General features: G+C 51.9%; 1 protein-coding gene across 2 annotated transcripts in view; it reads left to right on the forward strand.

Annotated features, from left to right (window-relative positions):
- MYT1 (myelin transcription factor 1) overlaps nucleotides 1–25,560 on the forward strand; it is a 63,601-nt gene that overhangs the window by 8,815 nt on the left and 29,226 nt on the right. For both annotated transcript variants that reach the window (XM_083801139.1, XM_083801140.1), the window contains exons 2-6: nucleotides 12,561–12,661; nucleotides 19,503–19,557; nucleotides 21,418–21,448; nucleotides 24,406–24,468; nucleotides 25,222–25,466. In XM_083801139.1, the coding sequence (XP_083657265.1) occupies nucleotides 12,561–12,661; nucleotides 19,503–19,557; nucleotides 21,418–21,448; nucleotides 24,406–24,468; nucleotides 25,222–25,466 (495 nt within the window). The remainder of the gene's footprint in view (nucleotides 1–12,560; nucleotides 12,662–19,502; nucleotides 19,558–21,417; nucleotides 21,449–24,405; nucleotides 24,469–25,221; nucleotides 25,467–25,560) is intronic.

A 25,560-nucleotide genomic window follows, 5' to 3' on the forward strand; every position in this document is an offset into this window, starting at 1 on the left:
TGCAGAGCTCGCGAGCTGCTCGCTGGGAGCTGCTGCGCGGTGGCTTGGCCCTTGGGGACAGGACTGGGACACTAAATATGAAGGGCAGTTTTCGGGGGTGTCCTCCCCGTGCAGGTCTGCTGGGCTTTCCCTGCCTGAGAGCAGCAGCGCCCGGTGTCCCGCAGGAGGGGATCCCTGAGCTGCTCTGACAGGGTCCTGTGCTGGAGGGGGGCTGCTCCTGCCCCACCACCAGCTGGGGGGGGGGGGGGGACACACCTTGGTGGCATGAACACGTGCTAAATATTCATGTGCAAAGACTGAAAGCATCAAAAATCACCCAAACAGGGCCATTCTTTGGAAATCTGAAACTCTCTGTGGATTTTTTGGTGGATGCTTATGGATGGCACAAGCTGGAGTTGCAAGGAAAAATGACTGAATACACAACACAAGCCTAGCGTGGAGGTTACTCCTCCCTGCAGTGCTTCTGTGAGGTCTTGCTGTGGTTTTGCAGTGGGGATGTTGAGGCAGGAGAGGATTCGGGGCCAGGAAGGCCCAGGCCAACTGCCTGGGATCTGAGAGTGAAATCTGGGATCCTCTAAGCCGGGCATCCTGCAGTTTACCCCTTATGGGTCTGTGTTTCAGATATCAAATTTAGACATGCCCCTGTCCATGCTACAGGCGTGTGGTGAGGTCAGGAAATTGGGCAGACCCCTGCCACACACAGCTCCATCAAGGCCATGGGGGAGAGGAGAGGCTGGGAACGTGACGGGGCTCAGCCCCCTGCCAGCCCCTCGGCTGGGCTGCCCCGTGTGTTTTATAGCAGCGAGGAAATGCAGGTAGCTGTGAAAGAGTCTGGAAGCTGGTCTGGTGCAAAAAGATGTCAGGAAAGGACGCAGGGAATTTCCAGCACAATTTTGTTGAGGAAAGGGTGGCAGGGATCGCTTCTTCTGACCGGCCGTAATGCAGTGACACGCTCTGCAGTATCCGCTTTTCATTTTGGCTTAGTTTAAAAAAAAAAAAAAAAATACAATTTTCACCTGATCTAAAATACTTTTGATCTGTCTTTCATTGAACTTTTTGCTTCAGAAAGAATAGATTAATAAACACTTTCAAATGGAAAAAACATAGTTTGGAAAGGTCCCCCTTTCATCTTTAACGCAGAGCTTTAATGCTAACCTGGGTGCGGGCTGTCTGCCCCTCAGTTCCTTTTGTCTCGCTTTTTTATCTCAACAACAATAAACTTGCTTTTATTGTGATCATGCTGGCCTTTACTGGTCACTTTTTTATTCTTTTTATTCTTCCCTTTTTTTATTTTGAAGTCAGCACATTAAAAAAATTGTAGTGTTATTTTAATCAGACCAAATGAAAGAGCAAATCAGAGCGAGAACTTTAATCTGCCCCAAGCAAAACTGCCTTGTACATCTGTCATGTTGGGATTAGTGGAACTCTTTAAAGAAGCTGAAGACTTTTTAAATGAAGTATTAAACATTTGTGACCTCATTTCCATTCTTACAATATTCTCGTTAATAAGAGTGCAGGCTGAAAGACATCTGTTGGGTCCTATTTGTTTTAAGAATATTAAAGAATAATAAGAATATTTGGGGGGGATGGGGGATCTAAATGCTGTTTTTAGAGCCAAATGTCTAAGCCGCATCCTTGCAGAGTGGTTCTGTGCCCAACTTGGGGCAGGGTGGAGGGAAAAGCAGCTCCTGGTGAAGGCTGCCAGGTCGGACACGGTGTTGCTGGCTTTGCCTGGTGGTTCGGCACGCTGGTGTTTGGGGCAGCTCTTCCTGAGGGCTGCCAGCTTTGCCTGGCTGATGGATATGTGCCTGGTGCTCCGGCATCCCCCTGCTGCGTTTGTGGGGTGGGCGGGACGGACCCCGGCGAAGCCCTGCAGCAGCAGCCAGCTCCCCGCGCCTCGCCTTGTGGGGTTGGATTGTGGGGTGGTGTCAGCACGGGGCCGGGCTGGCCCGTAAATAGGTTTGCACATCCCTCATGAAACACTGCAGTGGTGGATAAGGGACGATTCCACAGCCCCAGGATAAATTCCAGCTGGGAATGCAAAACCCACGGAGCTGCAGCCTTACGAGTTGCACTCAAATACCACTTGTGTGCAGCACCCGCCCGCGTCCACTGCTGCCTTTGACCTGCAAGGAAACTGAGTAGGAAGGGAGCGAAAATGTCCTCCTTGGGTGTTCTGCTTGTGTTCTGTTTGATGCTAATGCGGTTAAAGTAAATGGACCCCTAAAGGAGGGGAAAAAAAGCCAGGCATGTGTTTGGTAAACTACTTCCTGAAAGAATCTTTCGCTATTAACGCGGGTATATGGTTTAAGAGGAGGTTGCTGTCGACTGCAATCTTTGCATCTTGTTTATGCTTGCTGGGTAAAATATTAACTAAAGCATCTGAACATAAAGTTCTGGTGTGAAAGAATATCAGCAGGGGAGAGCCATATGGTGCCAGCATGCTAACAAAATACCAAACGTTGGAGATTCCTTTTTGCAGAAGACTGAAAACTCTCGTTCCCATCCATAATACATGAGTTCACGCCTTTGATTACTCTAAACATTAGACCAAGTGGTACGGGAGTCTCTTTGGAGCTAACACAACTTAGGGCACACAGTTCTCTTTCCTCTCTTCCTTCACATAAAAGAAATCGATGTCGAGCTGTTAAGATACAAATACCCAATATGCTGTAAGACAATATGTTTCCGAAACTGCTGCATAAGCTGCCTCTGCTCTAATTAAATATAAACTGCAGCGGGGACTCGGGTTTCTTCTGCTTCGTGCCTTCGCTTGAGACCATTTGGCACGCGTGCGGCTTTCCCTAGGCCAGCATCTGCAAGTCAAGCCTCTTCTGAGGAAGCCTCTTCCTCCTCGGTGGCACACTCAGACCTTTTTGCTCAGCGTGGAGGACGGGACCGAGGGCTGTAATTGTCTCCTTGAGCCGCAACTCACGGGCGTGTTTACCTGAATGCTCTCTGCAAGCGCAGGAGTCAGGTGTATTCAACAGCAATGAATTAAACCCTGCATTAGGAGGATCCCCTGGTGAATATTATTATAAGGTACAAGAGATGGCTCTAGGGGAGCTTTCATGCACACGGTATTTAAAAACTGAGGCAAAACCTGTAGGTGACACTCCAAACGCTTTCAAATTTTTTTTAAACAATCCCACAAACCTGACAATTTGGTGCTGAGTAATTCTGCCTTGTGCTTGTCCCTGGGATCCCCAAGCATGGCTGGTTGAGTTTGGTGATGAGTACTGAGTTACCTGCATGTAGAAACAGCTACGAGGTGTGGATTAACCCCCCAGCAGCTGGCTGGGGTTAACCCACCTGGCGTTGGTGTTTCGGGGCTGAAGCCTTCCCACCCAGGGGAAGGCAGCACAGGGGGTGGAGGACAATGTCTGTTTGGCAGTCAGGTGTTTGGGGTCAAACCTGGCCTTTTTTTTTTTTTTGTACCCTTTTTCAGTGCTTGTGCCTCCAAAGTTAGCCCTGCTCAAGCAGCAAGGATGAAAAGTTTGTGTCTCTGCAAGGAGCTGTGGCCGTGAGCCCCAGCTGCTCCTGCTGATGCACACATTTCTCCTCTGTAATCCTGAAGCTCTGCGCCTAGCAAGCTCCTGGCAAGTGGAGTTAAAGGTTTGTTTGTTGCCCTCAATATTTTGATGTAATTAGTCAGCGAGCAAGTAGCTGCTTTTGCCCAGAGAAATGCTCTCTGCAAGTACACAAGTGACAGGAGAGGATGAATGGCCTTCTGGAGAGAGCTGCTGGTTCAAAAAAAAAAAAAAAAGGTGCCTGGGAGCCATGTTGTTGCTTCAGAAGAGAAAAAGACAGTCAAAACAGTTAACTTTGCCTGCAGCATCGCAGCAGAGCATGGGGTTGTCATCTCCTCTCGCACATCCCCTGGAAAGTTGTGGCTTCCCTCTGCGGAGGAGAGGCCCCCGGCCGCAGGGGGGGTGCTGCGGTGCCACGGGGGTGCTGGGTGACAGCAGGAGCGAGGGGAGGGCAGGGGGGACAAGGAGTCTTGCCAGGGTGTGAGCTAAACTCTGGCTGTGTCTGGGGCTTGGGCTGCGGGGCTGTACCCCCGTCCTGCAACGTTTTCCCTATGGTAGGCTCAGCTCTCGGGCTGGGGCTCAGCATCGGGGCCAAGCGGTGCAGCGCAGGGGGCTCAGGCCATGCCAGAGGCTGGATGCAGGGATGGAAGATGTGCAGAGAGGCACCCAGCCGCTGCCCCAACCTCCTCCCCAGGCGTGCCGTTGTCCCCGCTTCCTATTCACAAGCCAGCCCTGGCTCCCATGGGCAATGCAGAGAGGTGCCACTCGCCTCTATTTAATCCCAATTACACGGGGCCGCAGGAGCGCTAAGAGCGCTGCCAGCAGGGCTGTAAACTCAGCATATTTGATGATTCCCCGCGAGCAAGTGGAGCTCAGCAGGCGACTGTCCTGGCAGGCCGTGGCACGATACCGGCAGAGGGTCCCGGCTCGTGGTGGGCAGCGTGGGGACGGCCCCGGTGCGAGCGCGGCGCTGCCGCTTCCCCGGGGGAGCTGCAGGCGCACGATGAGCTCACCTCCGCTCCTGCCTTATTGCTGCTGTCTGTTGGACTCCGCCTGACACACGCTTACGTGTCAAGTTTTCACTTCTTATAAGACAGCGGAGAGGAAAGGCTTAATATCGCAAAGACAAGCTGGCAGCTGGGAAGTAGCCCACTTAGTCATCTAGCCGTGCGTCACAGCGCTGCCAGCATCTTCCCCGGCTCCTCCAGGCAGCCTCTCCTCGGGTGCCTGACCTGGTGCTGCCTGCTGCAGACCCCCCCAGTGCAAAAAAGGGGCTGCTCCAGCAAACACCAGCAGTAAGACCAGGTCCTGTGCTGGGGACAGAAGGGCTCTGTCCCTTGGCCACCTCTGTGCCCGGCTTGGCCACCAGCAATGAGCCAAATTCAGGCAGCAGCAATTTTTTTTTTTTCTTCCAGTTTTGTGTTTTTGCTCAGAACCCCAGGGGCCCAAGGGTAAGGTCTCCAGGCAGATTCAGATTCACGTGGGCTGTGACAAATTCGCTGGGGTATTTCTGGAAGTTTGGAGCCCAGAAGGAACAAGAGTCATTGACAGACAAATCTATAGCTGGCAGATGATGGAGGAAAGATCAGTTCATACCCCAGCAGTTTCTTCAGCTCTTTCCCTACATGCTGGGGAAATCCATGTTTGCTATTCAAAAAAAAAAAAAAAAAAGTGCAGATCTAAATGACGCTTCGACCTGTTCCAGGAAGGCTGTCTGGAGCTAGTTTTGACTCTCTTGCTATTTCTTCGTGCAAAGACCCCCATTTGTTACCTTTGATTTAAGCATTTGGCTTCCACCACCATGCAAAGACAGAGCTCAGGCTCTCTTCTCCCTTGAATATCCAAACTGATGATGGAGCAGCTTGGACGTGAGGTGCTGTGAATACCTGAGCTGTCTCAGTGCACCCAGCTCGATCTGTTTGCCATCCACCCACACTGGGACAACCTCCCCGTGCAGGCACAGCGCTGCCCTGAGAGATGGGAAGATCTGGCTGCAGCAATCACTGATGCCCCCCTTTAACCCTTTAGGGGCAACCCAGGGGGGTCTTGGGGCTGAAACCCCCCCCATCTGGTTTGCTCCTCTCCATCACCTTGTTCTGGCTGTTCCCCACCACCCCTTTCCTCAGCCACCCCTCTCTCTACCCGTCCTCATCCCCAGCCGTCCTAGTGCCACACCTCTTTTCCACGTGCACAAGGTTTTACGACAGAGCAAACACTTTTGTGGCTTCACCCCGAGCCATTAGTTCATTTGTTTCAGCGGCAGCTCGACTCCGAGCTGCTTCCTTTCCCCTGACCCAAGACACAGTTATCCAAAATCATCTCTAAAAATCCGTCCGTGGTGAATTCTCCTGCTGGTGTTTCGACACATCGGCTCCATGGAAGCTTTCGATTTGGTATGAAAAGTAATTATTACCGGGGTGCAGTTTAGCAGTTATTTTTCACAGCACTGGTAAGGTTAAAAGAAATAATAATAATAATATAAGAAAGACTCAGCCAGAGTAACTGTCTGCAACATGCTATTTGCATTTTTAAGGAAATACTTCTTTGAGACAGCTTGGGTGAAAGGTCGACATTTGCATATAAATGGAAAAGAAAGTGTGTGGTGCTGGAAGTTACATCTATATTATTTTCTCAGCAGTCAGCTGCTGTTTCGGCGATTAAGGGACGCAGTTTGCATTTGGCTTTTATTGAATAGAGAAGGTACCGGGAAAGCCAAATTAGAACAAAATAATGAGGAAAATGTGCAAGAAGAAAGAAGCAGCATCCTGTGCCTTGCTTCTCGGAGATGCACTCTGCGTGCCCGACGTGTTACACGCCTGTTTGCACATGCATCGGGCACGAGTGCGTGTCTGAGCGGGGCTGCCTCTGTGCACAAAGGGATGCTGGAGCCGAAGCCCAAAGCAGGAGTGGTCCTGTTGTGGAAGAGCAAGGCAGAGGAGGGTCCCTGGCACTCCCAGTTTGGAAAGGATAAGCCAGGGCTTGCTTGGTTTTTGTCCAGGCTCAGGTATGGTCCGAGAGGAATATATGGCTCCTGAGACAGCAGTAGGAAAACTCGCTCTTTGGGCAACCTGTAGAGGTTTTTAGGGCGAGGGCAGGAGGGAGATGCCCATCCTTCAGACCTAGCTCTCATCTTGGTGGGGTCAGCATCTGCTTTTCCAGGCCCTGCTGTTGCCCTGGCCCTTGGAAATCCCAAAGGGGTCCTCTCGTGGAGGACCTCACCACTTTGCTTTTGCTGTTGTGGGTGGCCTTGCTCGCCACGCTCAGGGTGCCTCGTATTAACAGCGACAAGCCAAGGAGCTGGGGACTGATGGGATGTTGAGGAATGTTCACTCTTTCTATTCTTTTTGATCAATATATTTAAGGAACAATGCACAAACAGCGGTATTACTGTGGGCATGCAGCATTCCTTCTCCCGAAGAGTACACGAGTGATACAAGGGTGGAAGGCAAAAAGCCCCTACACCTTCTGCAGCACCGTGCGCTGCACTTCTGCCAGCCAGCAGGAAAAGGAAAATAAAAAAGGCTCCAACAAAAAGCCTTATTAACTGGCCGTGAACACTGAAGCATGAATATTGCTCTTAATGAGGAGAGGCTGTAGCCTCATTTGCTTTCTTTGCATCGGAGGTGTGCTGAGGGCTTCAGCCCCTGCAGCTCAGGGTGAGGCAAAAGGTGGGTCCCGGTGCTCGCTGTGCAGAGCTGCTGGGTCTGGGGGCGGTGAGATGGCAGCAGGAGGGGGGGGTGGATGGACAGGAGCCACCTGGGCTTTGTGTGGAGCTGGAGGAGGGATCCCAGGCAGGGTGCTGCCGGGTGACCCCGGCCACTGCAGCAGGCAGAGCTGGAGGGAGGGCGGCAGCACCAGGCACCTCTGAGCCCCACTGGTGCTGAGCTGGTTCATCACACGTGCTGTGCTGCAAGCATCCGTCCAGCAGCGAAAGCACCAGAAAGACTTGATCCTACCAAAATACCAACCTTTCCTTTACTTTGTGTAAAGGGAAAGGAAAAGGTCGGCGTGCATCACGGATTTTGTAACCCTTGATGCTACAACGTGTGGTTTGGTAGCAGAGCGCGTTAAGCTGATGCTGCCTGTCTGCTGGGGCAGAAGGATCAAAAATTCATGCACCCGGTGAGCTGCTGGGGCTCTGCATGGCTGGGGTGAGCAGTGAGGCATCGCCCGGCCCGGTGTGGCTGAGCAGGAGACCAAGATGTGGGTGAACTGCCCTGGAGACCAGCCCAGGGTGTAGGAGCCGTTCGCGTCCCTCATCAAAGGCGCTAATGTTCGCCTGCTTGCTTTAAATAAGAGTCACAATCAGAAGCATGGGGCTGCTGTGGTTCTGGCACGCAGCAGCCTCCAGGTGCTGGGGAGGACGAGCATCTCTTGGCATTTGCTCCCTGCTCACCAGTTCCCCACTTTCCTGCTGGTGTAGTCGTGGGGCCAGTTCCCTGCAGCTTTATAAGAAGGAACTGTCTGTGGCTCCTACATCTGTCCTTTTGCAGAGATAATAAACTCTTTGGGGTTTGTCCAGGGAAGCTCCCCAGCTCAGAGCATCCAAGCTCAACATCTGCTTGGCAATTGCTGAGCTCCTTTCCTAACCTGCTAAATAAAAGTGTCCTTAGGTCAACTACGGAGCAACACAGAACAACCTGCAATCTGGCTGGCCCTGCTCCGTCTCCCATCCATACATTCGGTCTAATTGATTATTAAATCATATTTGCTGATAAGTGTGAGATGTAATATCTATTATACAGCTGTTAAACCTCAATTAATATGTTTTAATGATCAGTCATTTACTGTGCAATATACAATTAACATCCGGTATTAAATCTTGAATTAAATGCATGTTTGGGAAGCTAAATTTGGAGCGCTGAACGTAGATGTGCTGCGGTAAACAGTGATCATTGCATTGAGTAGGTAGTATTTCTGTGCTGTGAGAGGGCATGCAACACTTCTCTTAAAGATCCTGAGGAGCACAATTAGTAACTCAAGGGTTTTCTCGAGGCAAATGCAGCTCCGCACCGGGCTGTTTGCCCCGAGAGCTATCAAAGGCGCTGCTGAGAACTCCTTGCCTTTATTTTGTGCTGTCGGGTGCAAGCGTCGGTGTGCGGGTGTGTAATGGCAGCAAAAGCAGCAGTGTGTGTTCAGCCACCTCCACAGTTATTCCACCCCGTGCCATCGCTGTTCCTCAGCGCAGCTGCAGAGGAACCTGCGGAGGCATTCAAGGACCTAATGACGAAGCAGAAAATTCCCGTATTTCCTTGTAAACCTGGCAAAAGAGCCAACGTCTTTCAGCATGTGGCTGAGACCGCACGTTTCCCTTCCACAATGGCACGTGCAAGCTGCAGCTCGGTGCAGGGGTTTGCTCCCCCTCTGGCTGGCGGGGAAAGGCGCCCGTTGCCTTGTGGAGTTTGGGTGCAGAGAGCGGTGAGCGCGGGCGATGCGCTGCAAAATGCACCCCTGTGAGCCACCAAGAGGTGTGGCGGCACAGAAATGATGCAAAATTTGGCCTTGGGATTATTTTTATTCGTGTGAAAGGCAGGGTCCAAAATACACCCCCGGTGCTGCCGTTGTATTTGTCCTCAGGAGCGAGCCCATGTCATCTAGCGGGATGCTGAGCACCTGGGCTGAAGGACCCAGCGCAGGGTCCCTTGTCAACACAGCGCTCACCTTTCCCTGAAAAATGTGCCTGAACAAAGATGAAGAAAATTCTCACCCTCTTCCTCTTTCTTTCCTCGCACTTGGGGGAGCAAATGAAGATTGATATGTTTTTCTTCTGGTCTTTCGGTTAAAATATGCGGCGATGCATCTATGAGGAAACGAAGCCTTTCCCCCATCTGTTCTCCGAGAGCCCTGTCTCTCACCCCGTCGCTTTGCCGGAGCAGATGCAAGCCCCGTGCAGGGGCAGCTCTGGAGGCAGGGCCGTGCTGCTCTGCCTGCAAGCGGGGCTGCCCCGCGCCGGAGCTGGCTGCCTCCCAGCAGCCTCCCTCCACGGCTGCCTTGCTTTCTGCTCACCTTCTGCACTCCCGAGTTTCATATGGGCTTATTTTTGAGGGAAATATCTGCTGTTCTTTGGAGTTGTTTTTTTTTTTCTTTTCTGGAAAATCGATGCTTTCGCTCCTTGGAAAGTGAAATACTCCAAAGTCTGATCCACCTTCTGACTTGCGTGTGGTCTCCCTCCAGACTTCCCAGATTTTCCTTTTTGGAGTTGATGAGGGTGACCAGAGATTTCAGAGAACTTGCTCTTTCGTGTCATGGTTTTGCACATTTTGCAGTGCTTCGGTTCACAACTGCCCTGCCTCAGTGGCTATCTCTGAAGGAGAGGAGGAGACAAACAGATTCAAGGCTTGGGAAAAATCTCTTTCAGAAGAGGATATCGTGATGTTTTGGTGGTAGACTGACATAAATGTCGATGGGGAAACACGACCTTTTTAACGAGTGACCCAGACAGCGGGCACAGAGGATGGGTGTGGTGGAGGAAGGCTGGTTACCTCCTTGGGATGCGAACATCAGGCTGTGACCTCCTGGCCAGGCTGAGCATCCAGGGCTGCTTTTCAAGGGGAAGTGTTTGTACGTCCTCCTCCTGGCTGCGAGCTCTGGCTGTCCCAGCTCAGTGCCGGGAGGGGAGCTCAGAATGGCTGGTTCCCTCAGGGATCCACTTCCCGTGCACAAAATCTGTCATTTAAGGCAATATCCTGCATCTCTGCTTGGGTGGTCCTGGTTAACAGGAGTGTCCTTCACATAAGCGTGCTGCGTTTCTGCTGAATCCGGGTCCGGAGGCGAGGGGAAAGGGCACAGCCAGCACGTGCAAGCTGATCCCCTCTGGAGACTGGAGAGATGCATTTAAGCAGCACGGAGCAGAGGAAATCTGATTCGGGTGTTGATGGCTCAGATGGCCACGGCAGCTCCGGGCTGGGCAGAGGGCTGGGAGCAGCGGCTGGAGGGTGCTGAGCTGGCGGGGAGAGCCTGGCCCCGTCCCCTTCTCTGCGCCCCGGGACCAAAGGAAGGGATGAGAAACATAGCTGGCACCTCGGTCTACGTTTACCCTGACAGCTCCAGGGCTCGTTCTTAGCCTTCTACTTAGGGAAATGTTTCCCTTCAGATAAGCAGTCAGGCCATAATGTCCCATGTAAGTGCTATAGAAACATCTTTTATTATTATTACTTGATGTCCTCACTCCCGTTCTCCTTTCCTCTGTCCCTTTTTTAGTTTCTTTCCCACATTATGTTTCATTTTTTATCATCTGCCTGGCCATCTGTGCCTCCCCGCTTCCTTTCCTTGGAGCTTCTCTGAAGGAAAATAATATTTGGCAGCTCTTGGATTTTGTGTCCAAGCCCTGTACCTTTCCTGCTGATCCAGGCTGGACACAGTGTTTCAGGCAGGATTTTGAGCAGAGTCTCCAACACACATGTTTTGCCCGTGAAACCTAGAAAAGCCCCCTAAACATCTCTGCTGGCCTCAGAACAATTTTATAACAAATGCATGAAGGTGACTTTCACAGTCGTCGGTGCCGGGCGCTACCTTGGGCAGTGTGTCACCGCGGGATCGAATTATCCCAGCCTTTCAACATGCTCATCCTTGCAAGAGCACTGTGGGATGTGGTTGTTTCTTAATATCTTGTGGATAAAGAACAGACACAGGCTAGGGGTAGGTATTTCCCTTGGTATTTGTTGTGCGTTCTCCTAAAAGCTGCTTGGTGGCAGAGCAGCTCTGAAGTCGCTCAGCTGGTGTCCTGCACACTCAGCAAGTTATCCGTGATCCTTATCCGTTTCTGAAAGCCCGTCTCAGGTTTCCTTCAGTGCCTGTTAGCCTTCTGCCTGCTTTCGCTTAGAGATCACCCAAATAACAGGCACATCGAGGAAGCATGGGAGCCTGTTGTGGCAGCGCTCAGGGAGCCCGGAGCTGCCCTGGGCTCTTCTGCAGGCTGTTAGCACCCGCGATGGATGCGCATCCTCAGCTCCCTCCTGCTGGGGGATGCGCTCCTTCCCCTCGCCTTGCTGCTGGAAGATGAATGGAGCGAGGCTTGGAGAACAGGCAGTAAATTATTCACTGCTCAATGCCACAGGGAGCCGCAATTAAGGATTGAAGGGGAAGGCTGGTGGCGGCGGCACCCAAAGCAACCCTGGCTTGCCAAGGTGAGCTGTGACCCTGGGGAGCTGGAGTCTGGGGGCGAGCATTTTTCATCTCATTACCACAAACAGGAGGGGAAGACCCCCAACACAGCTCCTCACTGCTGCAGCAGGGCTGGCGCCTACCCCTTGGATGTGTTTGAAGTTGTGTAAGAGGAAGGGAGAGTGCCAAGCGTCAGCTTGTATAGTGCGTGCTTCCCAGGGCTTTCCCCTGCTCTGCCTCCAGCTGTACCTCGGGTATCCTCATTTTGCATCTTCGCTGCAAATTGCTGCAGTGACCCACTCCCAAAAGCTGGTGGTGCCTGGATTTGTCATGGAAAATTGCACCAGGAACAGGGACCTGCTTGGCTCCCAGCGATGCCCAACAGTGGGTACCGTCCACTGCCTTGGATGTGGAAAATTTCTAGGAAAGAATAAAAAATTAACTTTATCTCTGGAAAGAGAAGAAAAGAAGGTGTGAGGGTAGAGCATGTGGTGAGGCTTTGTCAGCTGCCACAGGCACCGCAAGGCTCCTGGGCTGCTGCTGGTGGCCCCCATGGGCAACCTGGGGGCTGCAGTCACTGCTGCTGTTGGGTTTTCCATTGAAGGACCAAGCTGAGCAGCACTGCGCAGAGCCTGCAGCAGCCTGAGGGCACCCATGGGTGCTCCTGCAGCTTGGCTGCTGCATGGGAGCCTGTTGAGTCTCTGAACCATCTTTTACCCCAACTGCAAAGTCTTCATGGTCAGGTCTCGTGGCCCTGGAGTGCCACCAAGGGGTCCTGCTCAGGGCATGGAGACCCCCGGCAGGGTTTAAGTGCCCATTTAAATAAAGCAGGAAATAAAAATGTCATTTTCACCTCTGGCTGATGCTGCCAAAGGAGTGCCGGGCTGGCTTTGTCTCCTGACCCCGTGTTCCTCTTCCCCTCCCTAGAAAATGAGTTTCGGGGCGAGCTGCTGAACCAGAGGTGGACCTGCGGAGAGAAGATCAGCAGCTGCGAGGGAGCCGCCAGCCTGCACGGCACACGCATCAAGGTGAGCGGAGAGCCCTTCCTCCTCCACGAGCATCCTCTTCCTCGGTGCGGCGACAGCAGGACAGGGCCCCACGGTGCCACAGCCCTCGGGGACCAGCTGGGCCAGGGGGACGGAGCCTTTCCGGCACCCAAACCGCGGGCAGGAACTGGGCGGCTCTGTCTCCTTGTTAAAACCGAGCCTCCTGCACGGTGCGTGCAAGCAGAGAGGCTTCCAGCTGGCAAGATTTGGCTTCGGGGCCAGATATTTCAATCCTTCCCTTCCTCTCTGGTCCCATCCTTCAAGGACAGCTCAGGATATTTAGCTCGGTCCCAGGCCTGTTAAAAGAGGCCCTTTCTGTGAGGGGCCGGCTGGTCGGAAGAAGCCCCTCGCGGGCCAGGTGAAGCCGTGGCGCGCGCGGCGGGGACAAGCGAGGCATTCATCCTGCCCATCCACAGAGCTGCCCATTTACTGCTGCAGCTGGGGCTGCTGAAAGGGGTCCAGCCCGCGCCGTCAGAGCCTCTGCCAGCAGATGAGGAAGCTTTAATTAAGCACGGAACGGGGCTGCTCGTTACACAAGTGATGATGCTTCCTGCCTGGTTTTGGACTCTTGGTAACGAGGCACGGGCTGGGACAGACGGACGGACCCCCAGGGCAGTGGAGGGAGCCCTCCTTGGGTGACTGATGTTAGCCACTCGTCCTGGGTCCCCAAATAAATGGAGACCCAGGAAAAGTCCAAATCAGCAAATATCCACCCCTAGAAGCATCCTTCTTGGCTAACAAGCTGTCAGCTGTGTGCAGGTGTCGCCAGGAAAGCTCACACCTTCTTAGAAAGCAGCGTAAGCAGTTGTTGCTATATTTAAAAGCGGCTCAATTAAGGCTTTTCTATTGAACCTGCCAAATAAGCACTTAGATTAGATTTAATAAGATTGTTGTATGTTAATAAAGCGATGATTACAAAAGGTAACGTGCCTAGTACCTGGTGCTCATCTAGTGCTCTGCCTCTGCCAAGCACGTTGCTAGTATTAACCATTTCTCTCCACCCTCTCCTCTGCCCAGCTGTGCTTTAACACAGGGAACCTGGTCTGGGGCCAGGAGGAGCTAGGAGGGAGCATCCAAAGTGGGAGCAGGATTTGGGGTGGTCCTGCAAAGCCAGGTCGTGCTGAGAGCACCAAATAAACATGGACTACGTTTATATGTAGCTTTCCATGGTAGTTACGGCTTGTAACCTACAGGATGCACAGCTTGAAAGGACGATGGGGTGTGGGGCATGCTTACTTATTTATTTTTGTCCCTAAAGGAGTCTGGGTGCAGGATAAAATTTCCCTTGACAGGTCTGAAATGAGATCTCTGAGGAGCAGCAGGGAGAGGTGCTCCCTGCATGCATCCAGCTGCATCCGTCTGCCCGGACGCTCCTGCCTGTGCTTGTCCTGGCCCCAGCAGCTGGCAGAGAAATGAGCCTTTTTCTCCCAAATCTCCATTCCCCTGTGCCTTGGAGAGGTCCATGGCCCAGCGAAGGCTGGCAGCTGCTAGGACAGGTAGGGCTGGTGGTGACGGGGCCACCAGAGCCCCTCTTCGGAGATGTGCTCTCATAGTCTCGCTTCAGCAACTGCCTCAGCTCGTGCCACTTGAGGATAATCTTATGAAAATGGCAGCTTATTACCGAGCCTGAAAACAATGGGATTGAGGAGCTGCAATTTTTTTTCCTCCCTCACCCCTCCTCTTTTGGCATGAGAGCTGTTTGCACATACCGAGCCACTTAGGTCTCTGTGTGCATGAAATGGCGTTTGGATTGCACGTTGTAGCACTTCCAAACAGTCAAGGGGAAAGTAGACGTCAACTTAAACTGCTGCACGTGAAATCACCCCAGCCTTGAATGCTGGTGCTGCAGAGGCACACGGTGCAGCTGTGGCTGTGCCAGACGTGATGCTCAGAGCATCTTTTCTGGTCTGCTTCACTCGTGCGGAGGATGCCTCTGCTACAGAGCAGTAGTGCTCTGTAAATGTTTAATTTTCTGCGTTGTTGTTTTTTTTTTTTTTTTGGGGGGGTGGGGATAGGACCCCTTGTTGCAAATGAAAACTGACAGCGCAGCTGAAAGAGGCTGGTTGTGACAAAGCTACAGGTTTTAATTTGGGGGAGAGGGCGGCGGTACAAGCTGTGGTTTTGCAATTAAAGATGTCAAGGCGAAATCCTCCCCCGACTCGGGGCACAGGGTGTCCTTTCTCGGCAGCAGCGAGAGAGCAAAAGGCAGCCGGTAGCTTGTACAGCTGAGGACGGGGCTCTCCATAGGTGGAACGTCAGGAGGATTTAAATCGAGCAGCAGGAGAGACCCTAAAGGAGGAGCGGGGAAAAACAAACAGCCCCAGAGTGTGGTTATAAAATAGTGCCTGGGAGCTACGGGGCCGGCGCGGAGGCTTTCAGCCACTTTCAGCCCTTTTTAAAAGAAGAGCGAGACTCTTGAGCAAAGAGTACTTCTTCCTCCATCCCCTCTTTATTTATTCTTTAACAACTAATAGCTAGAGAAGGTGCAGCGTGACGGAGCCCTCCGCATTTCCCGCAGTGAGCGGTGGTGCCCTGGCACTTGGCAGAGGGGGATGTGGAGACCCAGAGCCAGGTCTGCCACCCACACGCAGCCTGCAGCAGCCAAGGCGGGGCTACCTTGTGGGGTAAGAAATAAAACTTTAAAAAATCAGGCCAGGCCATTCAACCCCATTTTTGCTGCCTGGCTTGGGTTGGCTCCATAGCCCTCCACACCGGCATCCAGCTGGACCCTGGGGCTAACTAGGGCTGGTGAGGCAGCCCCTAGGTACAGAGGGAGCTGGGGGACCACAGTGCAAATTAATCAGAACGTTAATTGTCCCAGGTGAGAGCCTGGAGGAGTCTGACTGCTGGGATAAGGTTGTTGTTGGTGGAGTTTCCCACGTGCCATCCTTCTCCCTTCCCTTAACTCATCCCGGCTTTGAACCCAGCCCCGAAACGGGGCAGTGAGAACTGGGCTGTCCTCCCACCCTGCGTGGCCCGAGAGGAAAAAACCAAGAACAAAACCACCGTTCAACCGTTCTGTAAAACATCATTTCTTCTGGCATTTTCCTCCTCCTCCCCTACCTGCTGAGCAAGTCTCGGTTTTGTTTTTTAATTGAGCAGAAGCTGTCCGCGTGTCCCTCGGATGCAGCTTCGTGCAAAACGTTTTTTGCAACATCCGCAGATAGGCGCTGATGGAAGTTCTGCTGCTTCCAGAGCAAAATAAATATTCCTGCTGAGTCCTCACCTCTCTTTGGCCAGCTGAAGGCTTTTTCAGCGTGTTTATTTTCTCTGAGCTCTGCGCTGCTCTTGAATACATATAAAGTATTACTGCTGACTGTGGGGAATTTCAGCATGGCCCTTAATGGGGGATTTGCATAGAGCTGTCGAAGCCCCGGCGCACCTGGGTGTCTGGGCGAGGGAGGCTCCAGTGGTTTTATGTTAACACCTCGGTCTGCCTTCAGAAAATAAATGTGTATTAAGATAAGAAAGGGGATGAAAATATCAACCGTGTAGGTACTCTGCGAACTTAAACTTCAGATCCATTCCATCGCTGTAGTTTTGGCGGCAGAGCAAGACAGCTACTGCACGAGGAGGCTTTTAAAATTCACCTGGTGCTCAGGTTAAACTGTCTTTCAAGTTTCTCTCTCTGAACCTCATTGATCTAGGTGTGCAGCATCAGGACACCATCGGTACTGTTTGTATTATGTCGGGAAGTTCCTTAGTGCAGGGCAAACACGGTAAGAAATTGTTTCTGCATCAAAGCACCTTCAGAGAGAAAAGGGCAGGAGGGAAAAGAAGCCCCAGAGAGGAAGGGATGCTCTCCAGGTCACCCCACCTGGCAGTGACGGACCACAAAGCTGAATCCTGATGCGAGCATCCTGACCCGGTGCAGGGTCCGGTGTCTGCCTGGTTCCGTGCTGTTGGCTTGGGAAATCCTCTCGGTGTGCGAGAGAGCATCCAGCCACGAGGCGAGGAGGGGCTGCACAAACTCTGCCTTGTTCTAGCTGCACTAGCGTGCACTGGGGCCAGCACCCGGTGGCAATAATTTATTTTCAGGTTTCCTTACCAATTGTGTGCTTGTGTATGCAGGGTCTTTGTCATGAGCTGGATTTGGGGAGGAAGTTTGTACAGTGAAGAGGAAATCAGATTTTGCTGCTGTTGATTTAAGCTGAGAAAAGGTGACCGATGGTAGAAAACAGAGTCTGGCTGGGGAGCCCACGCCATCTCTCTGGTGTAATGGGACCTTCTCTGCAGGGGAAAAAAACAATATATATATATATTTATAATTTTTTATAAAATTTTTTATTTTAATATATATATATATATATATATATTTTTAAGCAGGCCGTGTCATGCAGTAGTGCAGGCCAGGCAGCCTACCTGGCTTTTCCAGCCTGGGTGAGGCTGGTGCCCAGCTCAGGACCCTCCTGCCCCTTTTCCCACGCTGTCACCATGGACTCTGTGCTCTCGTTGCCCAGGGGAGACAATTCTGCCCTGAAAAGGTGTTGAAGGCAACGGGAGGAATTGCTCCATTGAGGTGTCACAGCGTAGAGAGGAGCCTGGTGTTAGCTCAGGAGTGATACCTAATTTTTTGAAGGCAAATGTTGCATGCGGTGGGATCTCTCCCATTTATAAGCAAACAGCTCCAGCCTGTCATCCAAGGGCAGGTTTAAGAAAACCGAACTTTTGCTCTGTGTTTCCCTCAGTCCCAGCCCTCCTTCTGGGCTGTTTTGAAGGCAGGCTGTGAAACCAGAGCCACGTCCATCAGCTCTGCTGGCCGGAGCCAGCACGTCGCAGGCACTGCGCGCAGCCCACCCTGCTCTCGCTTTGAATAATTTATCCGCAGGAAACCCGTATTGCCAAGGCACCAGCCGAAAGCGTGCCAGTTCCTTGGGAAAACTGTCAAAGGAAAAAAAAAAAGAAAAAAAAGCCCTCTCTGAAATTCATTTTGGTAGAACGCAGGCTCCCAGCAATCAAACGTATCAGGCGCTTTGTCGGCGCGCGGCGTTAGCTCGCTCGCTCAGCGCACGCCGGCTTTGAAAGGCTCATAAATGTAATGAAGTCCCTTTGACACCTGCTCCTCTCCACACTTTAAACGTAAGCCATTGGTCCGCAGGGAACCGGGGCTTTAAAAATAGGAATTATAGTAATTGTCTGCTGTGTTATTGGGAAGATTGTAATAAACGTGGAGCACAACACCGCGGTGCCACGAGCTGAATGCTGACAGGGTGCATAAATTGCTCCAGGTTTTGATATATTTTTTTTTTCCTTTTCTTGAGTCTCCCTATCCAGCAAATCACAGAAATGAAGGTGTGTTAGTGCTTTGCTGCCGGAGGGAGGCAGCGGGAGGGAGAGATGTGCTGGGGAAACTTCAGCCCTTGCTTTGAAGGGTTTCCAGCTGTGGTGCCCCATCGGCTGGGACCTCCATCCCTGCTCCCTGCCTGCCAAGGATCCATCCAGAAAGAGTTTTGAGGTGCACGTGGGGGTCTGGAGGCACCCACTGTGTGTGCATTGTCCCCACCAGAAGCGGAGCAGCTCCCATGTGTGTCCTGTCCCATCCCACCTCCCTTGGGGTACCACAGCGTTTTCTTTTGTCTCCTCATCTGGGGGTAGCACAGGAGCTGGTCTCATCCATATGGGACCTGTAGAGGATGCTCCAAAGAGTACATGTCAAAGAGAATTTGTTTTTATTGCATCAAATTGCACTCAGAAATCCTTTTTTTCCCCTTTTCTCTCTTTCCCAGCGGGAAATGTCCTGGAGCGTAATGCTCTACAATAAAACCTAAATCATCTCCCCAGTCTACTCGGACCCCATTCACCTCCCTGTTCACTCCCTGATCCTCCATACCCCATTGGTATTTGCTGCCGAACGCACCCGGTGACTCAGATTCTGTGACATTGGGATTTTCATCCCTGCTGTGGGGCTGCAAGAAGAGATTTGGGCTGTCCACATCAGAGCAGCTACAATCGCCTTAGGGCAGGACAAGGGCAGGAGGAGAAATCGGCTCTCGGGCCCCTTCAGCAGCTTCCCTGACAAGTTCAGTGCAGTACCACTTCTGTTATCCTTCTCCCCTCACCTGGGCATCCCCTGCTTTCGCTGCCACTTCAGCCAGGGCTGATCTCAAAGCTCCCACCTACGCCACGGCATGGGCATGGAGACTGCGCTGCAGCCACGCGCTGCTGCATTCAGCCCTCCGCTACCTTGTGGCACGCTGTGATGTTTAATTAATAGCGAGTGCTTTGAAGTCCATGGCGTTACTTATTCATGCCCATATTCCCCGCAGACCCTCCCGTTTGATGTCCATGTTGCAGAGGTTATTTAGATGCACCCTCTGTGTCAAATCTGAGCACAGCGGAGAGGTTGCTCTTTAGAGCACTACATGAGAAGTTGCCCTTCCCGGGCACAAGATCAGCTTGACCGAATATTCAGAGATTTCTGAAGACTGAAATGTGCTGGCTGCTCCCTGAGTTGCTCCCAGTAGTTCTGAATCACCTGGTTTGGTGTAAATACAGGGAAATTTGGTCTGGCCTTAGCAAGGGACGCTGTCTGCCTCCATCAGTGCGGTTCCACCTGCGTGTTTGGCCCTCCGTGGCACCCCCAGCAGGGAGTCCGTGCTGTGGCCTGGGATGGGGAAATTAACACAAGGTTGCTAAATCTGGGAATCTAAAAGAAGATTGTGCCTTCTGCCTTTCAAATGAATAACTTCGGGTTGAATGATAAAAGCAATGCAAGAATTGTCTGTCTCAGGTGTTTACCCAGAGCAACAGCCGTGTGTGAGAATTGCCTTTAATGATAGTTTTCACGTTGTCTTTTAACCAATACCTTCTCTTTCCATCCCAGATGAGTTTAGAAAATGACGATAAGAGAGCACGCACGCGATCGAAGTCTATCAGAGGTGAGCAGCTGATCATCCTGCTGTGCGTGGAGGTGGTACCCGAGCTCCCTGCACTTCGCTTGTTCCAAAAGGGCTTTGATTTGTCAGGTCCAGGCTGGTGGCTCTTTAAATTACACTCACCGCCTCCCCTCCAGCCCCACTGAGATTTGTCCACGAGCCTGGAAAGCTCCCAACTACAAACCTTTACAGTGCCTCGTAATATTTAACCCTCCCTCCCTGCTTCCCTCATCCCTGATGCCCAAGGAAAAAAAAAGAAAAAAAGAAAAAAAAAAAAAGAAAAAGCCCTTTGCATGCTTTGCTTGATGGGGATCGCAATCGCTGTAGCTTCAGATCAGCTCCCGGGGCTTTCATCATGCACACTCTGCTAGTGGCTTTGAAGTTGTACATCTGAGAGCGCCTGGCAGAAGTGGTGCATGCTGCAGAAGCAAACAGGGCTGTCTCCCGGCAGGGACACGAGGACAAGTGACTTGTTAATGCAAAGCTTGATTGATATTTATTTTTCACCTTTAAAAAATCGCTCAGTTCACTCTTCACGTGCTTTCTCTCCGGGAGGAGGAGAGGCAGTCTGGTGCAGAGCACGGTGCATCACCTCGTGTGATGGGTGCAGGGCATCCTCGCAGTATTTATTCCTTCTTGTGGACATAGATTTGATTAATTGCGAAGGTGGCTGGCAGCGATGGATGAATGGGGCTTGCTGACATGAATAGCAAGGGCTATAGGGGTTGCAGATTCCCGCATGCGGTTGTGCTGGCCCACCTCACTTTGTGCTGGCCTGCCTTCCTCCTTGCATTTTTCAGCATCGTTTTTAAAACCAAAGGAAAAACCAGATGCTGCCAATTGTGCTGAATCAAGCTGGATTATGTGGGTTTTATTATCTTGCTGCACGTCCGTAAAAGTGCTCGCTCAGGTTGCTAATGAGAGCGGCCCAATTCTATTTATTTTCTCACACCCTGCCTTCGCCACACTTGAATCTGGGTTTCTAGATGTGAAAAGGTAATTTATCGAATACACCGTGGGATTTGCCACTGCCTCCAGTTTGTTGAAGCTTGTGAGTCATCCCACGGGGAGCTGGATCCCAGGAAACCCAATTAGCTCAAACAAATTGAGCAAATGTGTTATGGTTTTTAGCTTGGACGAATTTAGCTTGTGTTGTATTTTTTTTTCCCTTCCGATTATTTGGATTCCTTGCTGAATGGGAGGTTTTCAGCAATGATGCGATGTTGGTGTATGTTGTTACTGTAAGCAGTGGGATGCCCTCTTAATCACGAGTGGGGAATAATCCCCGTCCTCCCACAAACTATTGTTCACCCTAAAAGCCAAGTGTCTGAGCATAGGCAGGGCTCTTACGTAGTCCAGTGGGACAAAGGAAGGAGAAAAAAACGTGCCTGTTGATGTTACAGAGGTAAACATGGCCATTGCGGCAAACCAGTAGCGAACTGTGCAATAAGTAATTAAGGGACTTGTTTTAAAGGCAAACACAGAGAGGAAGGCATAAGAAAGCTCAGTCCTTACTTATAAGTGTTTGAATCTTATGCATATAAATCAGTATAGCTCTGCTGACTCTAAAGTTGTCATTTTGAGATGGAGGTACTCCCTGATGCTGCGAACGTGCATTTACGGGCTTAAAGCTAAGAACACACATGAGGATTTCCAAGGCAAGTGTATGATGGCACGCAGCAAACATTGAAAAAGTGGGTTGTCCTTTCTTTCCCAAGTGGGATGCCTCTGGGGGCAGTAGGAATGGAGCAGCTGTAGGAGAGCATCGCCCAGGGAGGGGAGGTGCCCCGTGGGGACTCAGACCCTTAATGTGTTTTTGACCGTGTCTTTGTTTCCATTGCTGCCTCCTGCCCCTTCGGCCAGTGCCCACGGAGCTCATCGGCCAGGAGGTGAGGTAAGGACCCTGCTCCTCCTGCTCGGTGGTGGTGGGAGGGATGGAGACCCCAGGCTGGGGCTGGCTTGGGTGAAACCTCACTGCTGCTGGCCCATCTGGGGACCAGGGAGCAAATGTGTGGGACTTACAGGGTGGAGATCTTGCTGGTTGGCTTATATTGGACCAAAGAACCTCTGTCCTGCCCAGTGTAAACCCCAGCAATGCCTGATGCCCCTGTTTTATGGAGGTTGTTGTCTTTGATGATCTTGCAACTGAGCAGGATTTCTTTTCCGCGTAGGTCACATCCTCCCCTTGCCCCCAAACAAAGCCATGTCACATCACTCCTCGTGCCAGATGCTCCTCCTCTAGCCCTGCGTCCCCTGTCAAGCTACCGAGGTCTCGTTGTCACTCATTTAGCAGCGCTGGCATGCGAGCAGCAGCCGCCCAAAGAGCCGGAGCGAGCCTTCGCAGCCCTACAGAGCTTCTCATTATAAATAACAGCCTCCCCCACCTCTAAGCTGCCTTTAAACCTTGCGCAAGGGCTTATGCAAGAGGTAGGAGTCTTTAACCTGGACAGGCACTAATAGCAGGGGCTGCCTCTCCGATAGAAAGCCGTGCATGTCAAAGAGTAATTGGACCTTAACCAACCCAATCTCAGCGCATTTCTGCTCCTCCGCTCCCCGATGGCTCTGGAGAGATGGAGGAGCGAGCGGCAGGCACGCCACTTCTCCAACTTTTATTGCTGAACACTTGAGTGGAGGTGGTAATTGGAGCAGGTGACATATATAAGGGGCAGGACGGAGCGCTCCACAAAGCCATCTCTGCAGCTGTCACCTAATTGCCTGATTAACTGGACGATTAATCGACTAATTGGAAGCAGGGCAACGTCTGCATGACAATAAGCGGCCCTTTTGTCAAGCAGATGAAGGCTCCGGGGAGAGGGGAGCAGGTCCGGCAGTGGCTGTGGCAGGGAAGGAGCGCGGCTTTCGCAGGCCCCAGAGGCCCTTTCTGCTTCTGGGACCCCAGCCAAAATGCGTGAAACCCCCTGGAGGAGAGCGGGGACAGAGGTGTGGGGATGGCAAAGCCTGGCCCGGAGTGTGGTGAGCATCACCTCTGCTTTGGGGGCTTTGTAAGGGTTTAAATCCACGCACCGGAGACATCCCAAATCGCCACCTGCTTTGGGAAACCCCGATGCTGAGCCGCTTGGCTTGTTCTCTTTTATTATTTACTGCAGGCTTCATTTCACCACATTAAAAATGAGGTGGGGGGAACGAGCTTTAATTGATTCAGGAAAGCTTATAAAAGCCTGTAACATCTTCATCAGAGCTGCTTTTGTTTCCTGCTGAATGAAGCCTTTTTCAGGCGAGTCACTGGCACCATAAACACCGCTCTGTCTTCTGCCTGCGCTCACTTAACGTGTGTCTGGGGCTGCTCGGCACAGAGCAGCCTCAGTCGTGACTGAGGACAATTAAAATTAAGTAGACTTGAAGATCAGCAGCAGAGGGAGCAGCGAAGGGGACAGCCCCTGATCATGCACGTTAGCGGGATGAGATGCTTTTATAGATGGTCCTGAGCGCTTTGCTAGGGATGGGTGTGTTGGTGGCAGGACCCCAGGGGTGGTGGGGCTGTTTCCAAATCCTCCAGAAAGGGTTCCTACCCAAAGGAAGCATTCCTACTGCCCTGACAATTCAGCAACCCATTCCTGTCCTGTTTTGGGGTTTAATTCTTTTATCTGAATGCAGCAGTCCAGCTTGTGCATGGTGTTGTGGGGAGCTAAGCCATTAAGAGCCCACCGGTGTGCTCCCATTCACCTTCTCCCGAGCTTTTTGCAGGGGCTGGGCTCTCTGCTGAGAGCAGAAACTCTGCATCCCTAAAGCCTGACTTGGCACTTGCTGCTATTTAATATCATCCCGTGTTTTTACTCCAAGACTAAAAGGCTGGCCGGATCCCCTCTGGGCTGGCAATGCCTTCTCCCTTTGCACTGTCATCAGGAGATTTCATTAGCGCTTCCAACTTCCCGGGCCGAGGGTGATACGGTGCTAAATGAGGTTATTAATCCTACACGACTCCAGAATCCCTCAGACGTCAGGCGAGTCACTTGGGCATCCTATAATCAATGCCGTAATCTGGTTTTGCCAGAAAATGTTTGCTTTAATGCTTTTTATCTGGAGCCCTTCTTGCTCTCGGAGCTGGGATTAATTACCCCTGCAGGGGAAGCGTGCGGCCCCGTGCCGAGGGATGCAGCACGCAGACGGTGTGGCTGCAGCCCCTGGCAAGGGCAGCAGCATCTGTGAGCGCTGCCCAGAGCTCCTGGGAAGTCTTTAATGAGTCCTCTTCTGCAGGGCAGCAGGAGCAAGTGCAGGGATCTGGGATTTTTGTCACCTAAATACCTTCCGTTGCCCCAAAAGCAAGCCTCCGAGGTGCTCTGGAGGATTCGCCTCCAGGTGACTTTCACCCACTGTGCTCTGGCTAAAAGCTGGACATCCTCACCCCGTTCCCTGCCTGCTCTTTTCATCAGGGCTCCTATTTCTTGGTGCCAGGAGCCCCAGTTCCCCAATACGCCATCACGTAAGTGGAAACCCATGTTTTCCTCCAGCACCAGCGAAAAAGAAAGCTGAAGAGTGGGGATGGGGGGAGGCAGAGTGTAGTAGTTGTCTGGTTTTTAAAAGCTTGCTCTTACACATGCAAATCTTTAATTAAACATACTCATAAAACTATAATGAACCGTTCATCTAATTAAATGGGGTGAGTCATTTCATTAATTTTTAGCAAACTGCAAAGCTGCTCTCCTGCCCTCCTCACTTGGAATTCAAAGGGACAAGCTGAAGCATTTGAGGGAAATTATCTTCCATTTTGCGGTTATTTTGTTCTTTGTGCACCGAACCTGTTTAACTGACCATAGTTTATACTCTTCTAATTAAAAAAGAATTCTCCGGGTCCTATTGCTGTTCTTGACGGTTGCTTGTTTCCTTCTCCAGCTGTCCTACCCCAGGCTGTAACGGCTCAGGACACATCCGTGGGAAGTATGCGAGGCACAGAAGGTAAGGCTGGGCCGGAGGTAATGGGGATGGAAACACGCAAGCAGGAAACCCAGAGACAGATGTTCCCTGGAGAAGCTGGTTCCTTGGAGGATGGTTCAGAGCAGGAGCCAAACACCCCAAATCCATCTCTTGCTCTCTCTCCATCGGTCCGTGGGGTCTTTCACCAGGCTGACAGCTGCCTTCACACCGACCCCAAACCAAGACAGCAGTGCCTGGCTCGGGTGCCTGGTGTCAGTGGGAGCTGTCAGCAGGAACAGATTGCGGTCTGCTCCGTGCCTTTATGGACATGGAGAGGAACGAGAGCCCGCTGGCTGCCTTGGGAGCCATGCGAGCAGTAACCAGTGGTTTTCAGATAAATTTAGTTACAGCGGTTGGTGGATGAGCTCCAGAGGCTGGTTCTGTGTCCCCTGCCTGGTTTCATGGTGGCACTGGTGGCCAGCACCAGCAGTGGTGCTGGCAACCATTGGTCCTGCTGCTCCCTGGACACCAACTGTCCATGGGCAGACTGGTAGCATGAGTTGGGCAAGCTTGTGCTGACTTCTGCATAAAGCCAATATCAGGAGATGCACAAAGTCAAGATCTGAGAGCAGATCTGGCCAAAAAAAAAAATCAAAAAATGCTGAAAAGCTGGGGTGTACTATATGTGTTATTTTTTAGTATTTGTGTATTTATCCCACTTGCCTTTGCCTGCCTGGGTGAGATGCCGTAGACGTGCCTTCTCACCGGGCAATGCCTCCTTGCTCCCACCCGCAGCCTACAGAGCTGCCCTCTAGCAAAGAAGAGGAAACTTCAGGATGCGGAGGCCGAACACCTGGTGTCGAAGCGAAAATCCCACCCGCTCAAGCTGGCCTTGGACGAAGGCTACAACGTCGACAGCGACGGCAGCGAGGAGGCCGAGGCGAAGGAGTCTGGCTCCGATGAGTCGGAGGGGACGCTGGAGGAGGACGAGGCGGAGGCGGTGGAGCAGGAGGAGACCCGCAGCCCCGAGCCAGCAGAAGGTGCTTTGTCATTATTGATTGCCGAGCTGCGTTGTGGAGATGAATAAAGGGCAGTGAGTGTTAATAACCAGGAGTTATAGCTCCTCTGAATCGC

Source organism: Anser anser, assembly GCF_964211835.1.
Source record: "Anser anser genome assembly, chromosome: 16".
NCBI classification, from domain to species: Eukaryota; Metazoa; Chordata; class Aves; order Anseriformes; family Anatidae; genus Anser; species Anser anser.